The sequence below is a fragment of the Octopus sinensis genome, linkage group LG29 (assembly GCF_006345805.1).
Source record: "Octopus sinensis linkage group LG29, ASM634580v1, whole genome shotgun sequence".
In the NCBI taxonomy this organism is placed as follows: domain Eukaryota; kingdom Metazoa; phylum Mollusca; class Cephalopoda; order Octopoda; family Octopodidae; genus Octopus; species Octopus sinensis.
The window spans coordinates 1,293,602-1,309,120 of NC_043025.1; the positions used below are offsets into that span (position 1 = coordinate 1,293,602).

At 38.5% G+C, this 15,519-nt stretch overlaps 1 protein-coding gene across 1 annotated transcript in view; it reads left to right on the forward strand.

Moving 5' to 3' along the window:
• Nucleotides 1-2,985: 2,985 nt before the first annotated feature.
• LOC115225964 (putative ankyrin repeat protein RF_0381) overlaps nt 2,986-15,519 on the forward strand; it is a 60,567-nt gene continuing 48,033 nt past the window's right edge. Inside the window, exons 1-2 of the mRNA XM_036514947.1 lie at nt 2,986-3,108; nt 9,072-9,223. Of these exons, the coding sequence (XP_036370840.1) occupies nt 3,025-3,108; nt 9,072-9,223 (236 nt within the window). The 5' untranslated portion in view covers nt 2,986-3,024. The remainder of the gene's footprint in view (nt 3,109-9,071; nt 9,224-15,519) is intronic.

Sequence of the window (15,519 nt, forward strand, 5' to 3'; positions counted from 1 at the left end):
TTTCTCTCTCCGAGTGAAAGGACGATTCTATGATGTATATATACAAACAGCAATGCTATACGCTAGAGAGACGTGAGACATGCAAAGGTGGGGGGAATGAAGCCAGTATATATGTATGTATATACATATACATACATACACACACACACACACACACACACACACACACACACATATATATATATATATATGTATATATATATTATATATATATATATATATATAAGCTTATATATATTTATATACATATATATCTGTAAAATAATATGTCACAATTATTCAATAGCCTAGAACAAAACGCTGAGTTTCGGATGCCGAGGTGGAAATCCACAAAATCCATGACAGAGATATAGAAAGAACATAGAATATAGATGGCCAGATATCCGAAGAAATGGTGTTGTGTATTTCCACCTTGGCATCCAAACTTCAGAGTTTTATTTTGGCTACCGAATAATTGCCACATATTATTTTACAGATAAATTTCCTCTATTTACATCATATTGAGGTCTCTTTCTTCCTTTTGTTATCTTACCGTTTTTGCCAATAATATATATATATATATATATATATATATATATATATATATATATATATATATTATATATATATAATATATATATATATATATATTAATATATATATATTATATATATTAATATATATATATATGCATATACATACATATACATATGTATACATGTATATATATATATATAATATATATATATATTATATATATATTATATATATTAATTATATATATATATGCATATACATACATATACATATGTATACATGTATGTATATATATATATATATATATATATATATATATATATATATATATACATATATATATATATGTATATATATATATATATATAATATATATATTATATATATATATATATTATATATATATATATGCATATACATACATATACATATGTATACATGTATGTATATATATATATATATATATATATATATATATATATATATATATACATATACATACATATAAATATCCATATATATATATATACATGTAAGCATGTACCTATATTTATATATGTTATTTTATATTTATACATGTTATTCGTTTTTACACTTTTTTCTCATGCTGCTTTGCTAGCAGGGGTTAGATGGATACATCATTAAGGCATAGTTTGAAGTTTGATCCCTTCCTAACACGAACCTTTATCTGGTGCTCAAGCAAGGGATCACTTCTGTCAAAGGTCCTTTTGCTAATAATTAAGATAATAAGAACATCATTATTCTGAGCTGGATAATTTTCAGAGATACAAAACGTAAACAAACTAGCACACACACACACACACACACACACACACACACACACACACACACAGAGTCAGGTATAAACACAGGTACGTGTGTGTGTGTGTGTGTGTGTGTGCCTATATACCCTTGCCCAGTGTGCCACGCCTTGGTACTGAACTAAAAACTACCTACAACACATCTGCAATACATATACGCACATATATACATACGTGGGTGTGTTTGTAAGCCATATTTATTAAACAATTGTCCAAATTATATTAATAGTTTTAACGATATATTTTATAAAACTCTATAGTGTCACTTGTTGGTGGTGTGGTTCAGAATAGAATCGAAAGAGACGAGATCAAATCAAAGATGAATCCTGAAAGGTTTATTGCACATGAACCATTTTCTATCGATTCTTTTATTACCTTCACCAAATTTCTCTTCTTTTATGGAATAAATATCTTTTTTAATTCCTCTCTTGTGTTCTTTCTATATTTCTGTCATGCCAGGAATGATCTAGAAGACGGATGACCTGAAGAACAAATAATTTTTACTTGTCTTCCAAATTTCATGCTTTAATATTTGCTTCAAGATTTGGCACAAGGCCAGGAATTCGGAGGAAGGTGGTCAAGTCGTTTACCTCGACCCCAGTACATGACTGGTACTTATTCCATCCAAAAGTATGAAAGGCAAAGTGAAGCCTGACAGCATTTGATCCCATTATGTAAAGTCGGATGAAATGCCATTAAGCATTTTGTCCGGCAGCCTAAAAATTCTATCAACTCAAGCTTTAATATTGTTGTAAATCTTGTGTCTGAAGTTTACTTCAAGGATTAAGTATTTTGTATCTTAATCCGTTCTATAAATAAATAAATAATCATCTCATACTATGTGATGGATCCTTCATTATAAAATATATTTTGATGATATAATATTTTTGGGAATTAAAATCTTTATTGATCTCATCTTCTGATATGTTGAGCAAACTTCATTCTTTGATGATGCTTTCTGACACTGACTAACATGAAGAAATAACCGAAAAGCATATGTGTGTGTTTTGAAAATATGGAACCATAGTGGTGGTCACAGAATGGGAAATGATATCGAAATTGATTAAGCATTTGGTTGTTTATAACTGTTTCCATCACTTCTAAGTTCTTGGAATGTGTTGTTGAGAAGCTCCAGGTAAGTTCTGATCAAACACACCTGTAATCAGTGAGTTGAATAACAAGGTATTATCCATAGGCCCTCAGCTCAAAGGGTACTGTATTTACACCTCTCTGAGGAATGATCTATAGCGCAAGGTATACAGTGTCTCCACCTAACAGAGATTTGATCCACAGATCTATAGCTCCAGACATACATTGTCTCCATCTTGCTGAGGTATGATCCACAAACCCAAGCTCAAGATGAACAGTGTCTCCACCTGGCTGACCAACAGACTGTACATTCCAATATTCAGGGTTTAATTGTCACCAATCAGACTGTAATAAGCAGAGTAATGTAGCTGACCAAGAGACACAACACAATGACTGTTGTTAGGTTTATTAGTGCCAGGAAGAACATCCAGATGTAATTAATACTTTAGATAAATTGAAGCTTCCAATATTTGTAATATTTTATGTGAGATGTTAGAACCATCAAACTTCTCTGTATATTGTTGTTCACCTCATTTTATAAGTTTTTCCTAAGTCTATCTTTGTTTCTTCTTTTGCTAGTAAATCCCATTTAAGAGACATGGCAGATTATGAGAGTTTGAGCAAAATTATATCCGGTGATGAATACCATATTAAAAAATTTGTTAAAGACGATAAACAGGAAGTAAGTTGTTCTGTTTATTTCCTACTCAAACTTAATTATTTGTTCCTTTTATACACAATATTAAATGTTCCTAACTAAGCACAAGTATTTGTCCATATTTCCTTTCTTTCTTCTCCACTACCCTCTGATCCTCATCATCGTCAGTCCAAGAGATGAAAGACAAATGGAGTCATTAAATGGGTGGTGACTTTGTCAAGATGTTGTCTTGCTACAAACGGTTGAAGCTTTTACTGATGTTAAAAGCCAAATCATTTCTTTGTCTAAGATATAGAAATACGAGTGTGTCACATAGGAATCAAGTCCCCATCTCATCAAGCTTTATAGAGCTGTACTGGCGCTCAATGAATAAATGAAGCTACCCAAAAGGATGAAGATGATATTTGTCCATAAATGTTTGTTTCATAATTTAAATACTGGAAGTGAGAATGACAGGCTGGTTGTCAGCAGTTGAGACATAGTCTACAGAAATATACGGTAGGGCTTCTTTTAGAGGGTGGTACCACTGCTGCGTGGGGGCTGTTGAAAACGTTTATATAGACTGGAGACATAAGGAACAGTGGAGGTATGTATATTTGAAACACGAAGAATGTGTACCTGAGTTTGGCTGAAGCCTTGTGCTAAAGGTTAGATCAGAAACTAAAGTAAATGCATCAAATGTTCGCTTATTGTGTGGTGGGTCTGAGGTAAATATTCACCCATGTCAAAGCTAGGACCCAGAACTAAATTACTCTCACCTGATATTATATGTGTATATACGTTTAAAACAAGGGGCACTGAATCATAACCAGGGAAAAGGTCTTTGAAAAATTGTAAGTAAAAGGAAAGGGGCCATAGCTGTAAATGTTTAAGAAGTGCTGGAATAGTCATCATTGTTATGGAGTGATGGGTAGAATGATTTTGCAAAATTTATGGAGTTAATTCTTGGTAAGAGACCAGAATCTTTGGCTTTAATTTGGGAGGGAAGTGAGCTGACAGATGGTAAAATGCAGGAAAACACCCTTTACCTTCTTGATGACTATTACACAATGTATTTCAATGACGGGTGAACGTCTGGCCTTTAGTGATGGCAGGTGCTTCCCTCCAGGTGAAATCGGTAGTGTTGTTTGTCAGTTCAGCTGTAATACAGTTGGGTATGAACCACTCACACATTCTTACATACTGTATGGCTACAAACTAATGAACGCCCCGATGCTGCTGGTGTCTAATTAAAACTCCTCTAACTGATTAGCAGCATTTCTTCTGTCTTTACGTTCTGAGTTCAGATTCCACCGAGGTTGACTTTGCCTTTCATCCTTTCAGGGGTCAATAAATTAAGTACCAGTTGCGTACTGGGGTTGATCTAATCGACTGGACCCCTCCCCCGAAATGTCAGGCCTTGTGCCTAGGGTAGAAAAGAAAATTTCTTACTTTCTCTGTCGTTTCCTTTCTTTTGCATTTGGTTTGTTTAAATGGTATCTGTTATTTAGCTGTGTGTGTCCTGTCACATCCCACACTTGAAAGCTTGTCTCATTCCCTTCACAGCTGATATCAAAAGTAACAGTAATATACTACGGAATTTTGTCAGTTGCTTTTCTTCCCTCTTCCCTCCTTCAGTCAGAAAAAAGTAAAGTTTTAACTAAGACAGACATCTTACGCTTAATAAGAAACGCTTCTACATCTACGGTCGGTTTGAAGTCGGAGTTATCTTCAAACCTACGGCCCAAAGATCTCGCTATCACCTCCCAGCTCGCTAGGCCATGGCAGATGAACCTCGTGCTTAAAGGGTGGGGCCAGTTTGCGCGCACTGCACTTCACCTTAAAAAACTCCCTAGTGCAGGCCAAAGGACATGTCCACATTCTGTGACCAGCCATTCTAAAAGCCCTGCAGCAATGGGAAAGGGGCGAAAGTGGCAGGTGGAAGATGTCACTGGAAGCCGTAGTCTTAATCCTACATGTAGGTGGCTCAGGACTTTGTTCGCCTGGTTGTCGACCCGGAGGCGACGACGCCACTCGGCAGCATCCTGAGCGACCAGGCAGCCCTATTTAGGAAGAGCACTGCCTGCTTCAAATGGAAAAAGGCGGTAGAAAAGGTTCACCTAAACAAAACTCGTCTCCTCTATACCCAGTTGGCTAACCGGGGTCAACGGGCATCTTCAGAGTGGTCGAACAAATATGGAAACAAAACCGAAGAAAAGTAAGCAGGAGTTGAAAGTTGCCTGCTGGAATGTCAGGACCATGCTTGACAAGGTTGACAGCAGCCACCCGGAACGTCGTTCGGCTCTCATAGCTCATGAACTCTCCCGTCTCAACAATGACATAGCAGCTATCAGCGAGGTCCACTTCACTGACGAGGGCAGCCTCAAAGAACACGGCACTGGTCCGGAAAACCATCATCTGAAAAACGTGTGTTGGGTGTAGGACTCATGGTGAGGAATTCCATCACCTCCAAACTGGAAACGTTACCCACGGGCCACTCGGACCGCATCATATCCATGCGCCTACCACTGGAGAGCAAACAACATCTCACTCTCTTCAGTGTTTATGCTCCAACTCTAATGGCAGATCCCGCAGACAAAGACAGATTCTATTCTGATCTGCGCAGACTCTTGAACAACACCCCTGCAAACGACAAGGTCCTGGTCCTTCGCGACTTCAACGCAATAGTTGGGAGGGAGTCTGAGGCTTGGAAAGGAGTCCTTGAAAGACACGGAATTGGTGACTGTAATGACAATGGGAACCTCCTGCTCGAGTTCGCCACAGAGCACCAACCTGCTATTACCAACACAATCTTCCACCAGAAAGACCGTCTGAAAACAACTTGGATGCATCCTCAGTCCAAACATTGGCATCTACTTCACTATGTGCTTGTGCACCAGCGGGACCTGAAAGACGTTCTACACACAAGAGTGATGCCCAGTGCAGAGAGAGTGCCACACCGACCATCGCCTTGTCCGCTGCAAGCTCCAACTGCAGTTCAAACCCAAACCCAAGAAGAGAGGTAACCCCATAAAGAAACTCAATGTCGACAGCTTGTGCCGGGAGGAAGTGGAAATCAAGTTCCAAGCAAACCTGCAGCAAAGACTAGACGAATCCCCCTGCACTGATGACACCACCCCACACACCTTGTGGGAGAACCTGAAATCAGCCATCCTTAAGACATCTACGGAAGTTCTTGGGCACATAAAGAAAAAAAACAAGGACTGGTTCGATGGAAATGACAAGGAGATCCAGGAATTACTAGCAAGGAAGAGGGCAGCTCATCAGGCCCACCTCGCACAACCAACCTGTCTTGTGAAGAAAACTACCTTTCGACACGCATGCAGCACCCTGCAGTGAAAACTCAGAGAAATGCAGAACGAGTGGTGGGACCACCTGGCGCGGAGAACCCAGCTATGCGCTGACCTTGCAGACTATAGAGGCTTCTATGAGGCTCTGAAAGCAGTGTATGGCCCCGCCCACCTGGTCCAGAGTCCCCTACGCAGTTCAGATGGACAGGACCTCCTCACCGATAACACCTCCATCCTCGCTCACTGGTCCGAGCACTTCCAAAGCCTCTTCAGTGCTAACCGTACCGTACAGGACACTGCCACCCTTCGCATTCCTCAACTTCCACACAAAGAGGAGCTCAACAAACCACCCACCCTCGAAGAAACGATTGAAGCCATAGGACCACTCAAGAGTCGCAAAGCAGCAGGGGTTGATGGCATCCCACCAGAAATCTGGAAGAATGGAGGTCCGTTGCTCCATGACAAGCTCCATGATTTTCTTGTCTGCTGCTGGGAGCAGAGCAAGCTGCCACAGGATCTTCGCGTCGCTGTCATCATAACCCTGTACAAGAACAAGGGTGAAAAGTCTGACTGCTCCAACTACCGGGGAATCACCCTACTCTCTATCGCCGGCAAAGTACTTGCCAGGATCCTGCTCAATAGGCTAGTAGCAACCATCGCTGAAGAAAACCTCCCCGAGAGCCAGCAGTGTGGCTTCGGAGCCAACACAGGCACAACGGATATAGTGTTCGTCCTCCGCCAACTCCAGGAGAAGTGCCGAGAACAAAACAGCGGACTCTATGCTACTTTCATCGACCTTACAAAAGCATTTGACACAGTGAGCAGGACATGAATATGGCTCATCCTGGAACGACTTGGATGACCCACCAAGTATCTACAGATGGTGATCCAGCTGCACGAGAATTAGCGTGGTCAGATCAGACTCAATGCTGACCTGTCGGAGCCCTTCCCCATTTCCAATGGCGTGAAGCAGGGTTGTGTCCTGGCACCAACTCTCTTCAGCATCTTCTTCAACATGATGATCAAGCATGCAACTAAAGATATGGTGGATGAGGATGGGGTGTATATTAGGTATCGTCTGGATGGCAGTCTCTTCAAACTACGGCGCCTCCAAGCCCACACCAAGACCAAGGAGAGGTTGATCCGAGACCTTCTCTTCGCAGACGACGCTGTCCTTGTCGCCCACAGAGAGCGAGCTCTGCAGCGCAGCACGTCCTGCTTTGCAGATGCCTCGCAGCTCTTTGGCCTGGAGGCCAGCCTCAAGAAGGCGGAGGTGTTTCACCAACCTACACCCCAAGAGGAATACCAAGAAGAATACTATCTGCGGTACCGAACTGAAATCAACACAGCAGTTTACATACCTGGGCTGCATCATCCCAACCGATACGAATGTTGACAAGGAAATTAACAATAGACTTTCTAAGGCAAATAACTCCTTTGGCAGATTGTACAAACGTGTTTGGCACAATGGTGGCCTGAAGAACAAAACAAAGATCAGTGTGTACAGGGCCGTGGTTCTCACCACTCTTCTCTACGGCTCAGAGACCTGGATCACTTACCACAGTCACATCCGTCTCCTTGAGCGCTTCCACCAGCGATGTCTCCGCACCATCCTCAGCATTTACTGGCGTGACTTCGTCACAAACATTGAGGTCTTGGAGTGGGCCGAGATCCTCAGCATTGAAGACACGCTACTGAAGTCCCACCTCCGATGGGCAGGGCATGTCTCCAGAATGGAGAACCATCGCCTTCCAAAGATTGCCCTGTTTGGCGAACTCTCCTCCGGCCACCGAGTGAGAGGAGCTCCGAGGAAGCGCTACAAAGACTGCCTCAACAAGTCTCTAACAACATGCCAAATTTACCACCAATACTGGTCAGACCTGGCTGCGGACCCTGATGTCTGGTGCCACATGATCTTCAACGCAGTCAGCAAGTTTGAGGAACAAAGAAGTGGCACACTTAAAAACAAGAGACGAAGGCGCGAGTCGCCTCTCACACCACACCGGATGTTACCTTCGTCTGTGGACACTGCTCACGGACCTGCCTTTCCCATATCGGACTTGTCAGTCATGAGCGTGAATGCACGCGACGTGGACAGCCTTCCTGATCTTCGTTCGCGAAGCCAAGCCATGCTACATCTACCATGAATATGTAGATTTGTATGATTCCCCTAAATATTGTTCTGTCCACCTCTTTACTAAACAATCAATGCTTAATACCAACAAACTATTCTATCATTTCTTGATTACATCAAATACAAACGAAATTTAAACAAGTTTCTTTAGTAATTGCCTCTCTTCTCTCCGCTTCTTTCTATTTCTCTCTTTCGTAATGCTTCTCCAAAGCTTTTCAATAATTTTCAATATTTTATAAAAATGATTTTACTTAAAAAATATCTTTCTTTAAATATTGTTGCTTTATATTTTGCAAAAATGTGTTTGTGTGAGTGGTCCTCGCAGGCATCTAGAACAACAATAAATCAAAACAACTGAAACTACGAAGACATCTGACCTATGCCAGTATGAAAAGCAGAAGTAAAAATTATGTGTGTCCCTTTCTTTCCCATTTTTTCTCTTTCGTATCCCTCGTTTCTCACCCATGCATCTTCTTTGATCTTTTCTCTCTCTCCACCTCTCTCTCTCTCACCCTCTCTTTCCTCTAATATATTTCACATGTCTTCACTTTTCTTCTCTTCAGATCAACGAAACAGATAAATGGGGTCTGACAATGTTAATGCTTGCATGTCGTTTGGGCAGTACAAGCTTAATAAACAAGTTATTAGAATTTGGAGCTGAGGTGAACAAAGAAGACAACAATAAAAATTCAGCATTACATTATGCTGTGAGGAGGTAAGTTAAGAATTAAATAAAATCTTCATATCCGTTTTCTTTCTAAATTTCTTCCAAAATATGCCATAGCAGTGGCAGTGTGACATGATGACAACATGACAGGAGTAACCAGCAACATCTTTGCCTCATTTTCTCCAGGAATCCTCTTTATTTTTTAATCATAAAAATGGTTTTGCTGATATTTTGTCAAAACAGATTATTTTTGTTTTGGAGATAATCTTCGAGGGCCAGCAGTTCTTCAGATTGATCCAGTGTGATTCAATGACCTCTATCAATACTGATTATGGAGAGATCAATCAATTTTTCTCTAAAGAAAATATTATTTCAGCTCTGAAAGAACAAGAAGAAAAATCCTAGAGTTTGTTATGGCAGCAGCAATTTGTAAGGTTCCTTCCCAGAAATTATAATATTACATACATCCGTAACATTCTCAACTTATTCTTTCATGTATAAATTGTAACTTTACCTGTATCTAAAATTCTTGGAATGACTTCGAAAGGAACTGCTGCATCACTGACTTGGACTTGCATTCTAGCTGACATCCTCAATCCAAAAGTGGCTTCTCAACTATCTCTCTACTTGATATTAGATCTCCTTTTGCTTCCAGTTCTGTTCCTCAAATGCTCCTTTCTACTTGCCTGACATCTTTGGTACCTGTATTACTATGCCACACATCTCTGGATAATTTGCTATTTGTTGAAGGTTTTGCTATTTTAGTTTTTTATACAATTTTACAATCACACACACACACACACAGATGTTCCTTTATATTGTTATATGTTTCAGCCCAAAGGCTGTGGCTATGTTAGAGTGTTGCCAATGTAATAACCTTTTCCATGGCCATTCTTATACGATTGAGTTTTGGTGAAAGACGGAGATCGAAACCTATACCCTCTTTTGTATTTTTTTACTATGATACAGGTTCCTCTGAGACCTTTGATAGCAGGAAATCAAGCTGTTTCTTGAAGACACCTACCCCTACTCCATGAAGATCCCTCAGGTGGTTTGGCAAGACATTAAATAGTTGTAGGCCCTTGAAACATACATTCATTGTTAATAACCTAAAAAATATAGTGACAAAATAACAATGAAGTGAATCTAAATAAAAGTTCTTAGATATAAAGTTTAGGAAATATAGGGATTGATATCAACAAGAGAAATAGGAAGAATATTAAAGATTAGAAATTAAAAATGTAAGTGCTTATCTAAAGAGAAGAATCTTAAAAAATATGGAAGACGATAAGAATAAGATTGATAGAAATTAATAAGATGGTTTTCTGAGAAGTGAAGGGAAATTTGGTAAGATATTAAGAAAAGGAAAATCATATATTTAACATTAATAAGCTAGAAACTAAAATGTAGGAAAGAGAAAGAAAAAAATTGACAAGTGAAACTAAATAAAAGTTTTTGACCTATTTTACAAAATACTGATTGATATCAACAGGAAAATATGAAGAATATTAAAATATAAATTAGAAGATCAAACATAGAAGCAAATAGAGAATAGGTTGTAAAGACGAACAAGAGTAATATCATTTAGTATTGCAGATGGCGATAGATTGAAGTAGATAAGGTAAATACTTAGAATAATGATATTGATATGCATTCGTTGAAAGTGTTTGAAAATATGTAGTCATTGTGATAATGCAGCTAGATGTATTGAAACATTTTGCAGATAAATGTCCTGAGCTCGAGATTTGAATTACCTATATAAACAATTGAATATTATTATCAGGGTTCACAGACACACATAATTATGTATATATATAATATTAGGGAGTATATCCAAACTTACAGGGAAAAATTAGATTTAGGACTAAATCAAATTTCACAGTATAAATATAAATTAAATTAGAGATAAAACCACCATTAGGCAAATCTAACAGTGATAGACATAAACCAAAATATAAAAAAACAAAAAATAAATGTAATCAATATAATAAAATATAAAATTTAAAATTTTAATTATTAAAATTTGAAATTTTTATGTTTATATTTATAAATTATTATATTTTGAAATTTTTAAACTTTTAATTTTTATTTATTTGTTTTTTTATTTATATATATATTTTAAAAAATTAAAAGTTAAAAAATTAAAAAATATAAAAATATAATAATTTATAAATATAAACTTTAAAATTTCAAAGTTTAATAATTCAAATTTTAAATTTTATATTTTATATATATATTGTATATTATATTAATAATATTTATTTTTTGTTGTTTATGTATTGGTTTATGTCTATCACTGTTTGAGTTGCCTAATAGTGGTTTTATCTCTAATTTAATTTATATATATATATATATATATATATATATATATATATACAGAGATGTACTCGCATAGCAAGTGATTTGATCTGAGATCGTGTGCTGGAACGAAAACAATTGCAGCGTGGAAGGTGTTTGTAAGCCATTTAAGAAACACACAAAAGCCGTTCGATTCACTTCAACATTTAAGTTTAATTTGTCAAAATATTTTCGTCGCTAAAATCTGCGACCTGTTCACTGACAAAAATCCGTGCTGCATCTGAGAAAGTAACAGTTAGTTCGTCATATATATGTACGTATGTATGTGTGTATGTATGTATACATGCATGTATGCATGTATATGTGTATGCATGTATGTATGCATGTACGTACATACGCCTGTGTATGCATGTATATATGTATGTATGTATGTATGTATGTATGTATGTATATATGTAAGTATGTGTGTGTATATGCACGCACATACACACTATAAACTTAAAGCTATAAACCTGTAGTGATGGATAGATGTAGACTGACCACTCATCACAATAATATCAAATTTCAACCCCCCCCCCGCCGAAAGTAGGAAGTGATTTACGACCCTCACCCCCAAAACAAAACTCTAAAACCTATTATCAGACATTTATCTCTATATCCCAAAACTTTTGTTTTACTATTGCTTGTTTTTATTTAAAAAAAAATTTTTTTCCTCCCTTACATCTAGTTAGTTCAGGTTAAATATATATACGTATGTATGTATGTGTGTATGTATGTATGTATGTATGTATGTATGTATGTATGTATGTGTGTATGTATGTATGTATGTATGTATGTATGTATGTATGTATGTATGTATGTGTGTATGTATGTATGTATGTATGTATGTATGTATGTATGTATGTATGTATGTATGTATGTATGTATGTATGTATGTATGTGTGTATGTATGTATGTATGTGTGTATGTATGTATGTATGTATGTATGTATGTATGTGTGTATGCACGTACGTACGCCTGTGCAAATGTATGTATATGCGCACGCATGCCTGTGCCCATGTATGTGTGTGCGTACATGTACGTGTGAATGTACGTGTGTATGCCCATACGTAGGTATGTATGTATGTTTGTACTCGTGTGCTACGTATGTATGTGAGTGTCTAGGAGAATGGGCAGACGCGTCTGTGTGTGTGTGTACATGTGTATGTGTATGTGAACGTATGTCCGTGTACTGGCATGTGTCCGTCCAAGTTGTGTACATGACTGTTACTTAGCTGAAGGTTGTATACATACACACTTATATGTTTGTATAGACGCACACACATATATATATATGTGTGGGTGTGTGTTTGTTCCTCTCATCATGTAAACGAGAGAGAGAGAGAGGGGCGGTTATAGAATGGTCCTCCTGAATGGGATCTGGATGTTACTCCATTCGGACTTTCGGTTGAGAGTAGGTTTGTATTCTTGTATACAAACAGCTTCTGTGACCTGTCTCAACATTGCATCGGTGGGATGTGTTGATAGGATGTTTAACTTAAGTTTCCCTAAGGATCCTTTGTGGCAGTCTACAGCATGTTGGTAGAAGATGGAGTTTGGCTTCCTTTCAATGTAGTTGTCCAGGTGTTCTTTGAACCTATCATTGATACTCCTAGAAGTCTCACCTATGTATGACTCTGGGTTAGTCGCACAAGCTCCTTCTTGTCACTCAATTTGGTATACAGTGCCCTTGGTTTTGCAATTTATATGTGGATTTGTCGAACATACTGCACAATTACTTTGACAGGTGATTCTATCAAATGGATATGATCTGCATAATGCCGATTTGATAGTCCTACCTGTCTTTTCTACAACTTTGATTTTAAGGCCAGTAGTGCGCAGGATTTTCTTGAATACCTTACTTAGCTCGTTCTTAGGTGTGGCGTCAACGAACATTACTCTGTGAAATCTCCTGTTATCATACCAAGTATTGTTTCTCATCCTTTTGTTGGTGTCCCTCTCTAACCTATTCCAGAACTTGTTGCGGTATAGGGGGCATATACCGTTTTCGTTGTCCCTTAGAATGCGTTCGAATCTAGCCTTCGCTCTCTTGTACACTCTGGCTCTATCGTCTTGTGTGTATCCGGAGCGTTGCATTCGGAATATGTAGTGCTGGATGTGTTGCTGTCGTTCTTGTGGTTGGCATAGTGGTGATACATACCTCATTACTCTGATTAAGTCTGCCACTAGGATGTTGAGTTTGGCAGTATTCGACATAGCTGAGTCACTACGGATTACTAGTGGATTAGCCATCGGTTTCTGATAGTGTGAGTGGAGTATACAGGGTTTAATGGTTCCATTAACCATAGCATCTTCCATCCATAGCTCAGTATCTAGGACGAGTAATCGTTTACTGGGGTGTTTAGAGGGGTAGTCTATGGTAAGTTTTATACTGTTGTGGATAGAGTCAGCTATGTGTTGTATAGATGTCATCACCTGTTCTTCACTTGGTAGAGGGCTCATAACTGTGTCTGTATTATATTTCACAACAAGGTTAATGTCGTCGACATAACGAGTGTCCATAGCCAAGTGGATGTTACGGTTTGCTAGGCACTGTTTAAAATGTTTGTCCCATGAAGAGGTTTGCAACGTCACCAGCGATCCCTACTCCAATAGCACCGCCTTTCGTCTGCCTATACAGTTTGTTGTCAAACTTAAAAATATGTGCTTTAAGTGTAATTCTCAGGCTGACACCGATAGCATGTGCGATGGTGGTTCTAATGTCATGTGCACTTGAAGGTGGGTAGTCCGGCTTCGTCCATTCCTGCCAGCACTCACAGTGAGTCTTCCTGTATGCTGAGGTAATGGTAGGTGGTCTACCGCCTTTGTTACAAACAATGCTGGATCTTTTTTGAAGTTGAATGTGCAGTTTTGTTTTGTAATTGCCTTATTGAGCTCATTAATCCAAGTTTGAGAAGTCTCTGATTCTTTCAATAAGCCACTGACATCTCAGATTACGTACCAAAAATATGAGGATATGCTTAGTGCAAACTTGGTTGAAAATTGCAAGAGCTGTCTGGCTGATCAAACTGTATTTTTAATTGTCGATGAAAGTGAGATCGATGACAAATAATTTGTTTAATGTAATTGTTGGTTCAATTAAAAATTCTCAAGGAAACGTTCTTAATATAATGTTTGCCACTCGAATCAACTCTAACTGCTACAGGCATCGCTTACATCATCAAGGATTCGCTAAGAAGTACAACGGTTCCAATAGGAACTTTTCTTCCATTGTTGCCTGACACTGCTTGGTATATGGTGGTTGCTGGAGAAACATTGCAAATTATGTACGCTAAGCTTTTCCATGTAACCTACTTCTCTCATTTATTTCACAAATATGTTTTTAAAATAAAGACTTTCTATATCATCATTCTCCTCCTCCTTTAACGTCTGTTTCCCGTGTTAGCATGGGTTGGACAGTTTGACAGGAACTGGCAAATCAGAGGACTGCACCATGCCATTCTCTCTGTTTTGGCATGGTTTCTACAGCTGGATGCCCTTCCTAATGTCAACCAGTTTACAAAATGTATTGGTGCTTCTTACGTGGCACCAACCATAGTGAGGTCCCCTGGTAACTTGTAGGAAAAGGTGCCTTATCTGGGAGAGAGAGAGAGAGAGAAGAGTAAGATGGTGAAGATGTGATGGAGTTGGGGCAGGGGTCATACACCCAAGTTACAGGATTGGAATATGTGAGTGCGTGTGTTGACAAGATTTCAAAAGAAGTGTGGGAGATAGAGAGTGGGGGGGATTTAGTAAATGGGCAGAAGTAGAGGGAGATGTGCAGTTGGAGGATATGTTGAGGGGTAAGAAATGGACAGGAATATATTCTGTGCACGTAGGCACGTCAATGAGAAGGAAGTGGGGGAGATATAGCGGTGGTGAGCATGGATGGATTGTGAGGAAGGGAGGATCATAGATATGAATTTTACTTAGCAGGTCAGGTCGTCTCAAGCACATCAAATTGGCCATTGCCTCAGTCCTTTGCTAACTCCTCTGTGAAGCTCAGT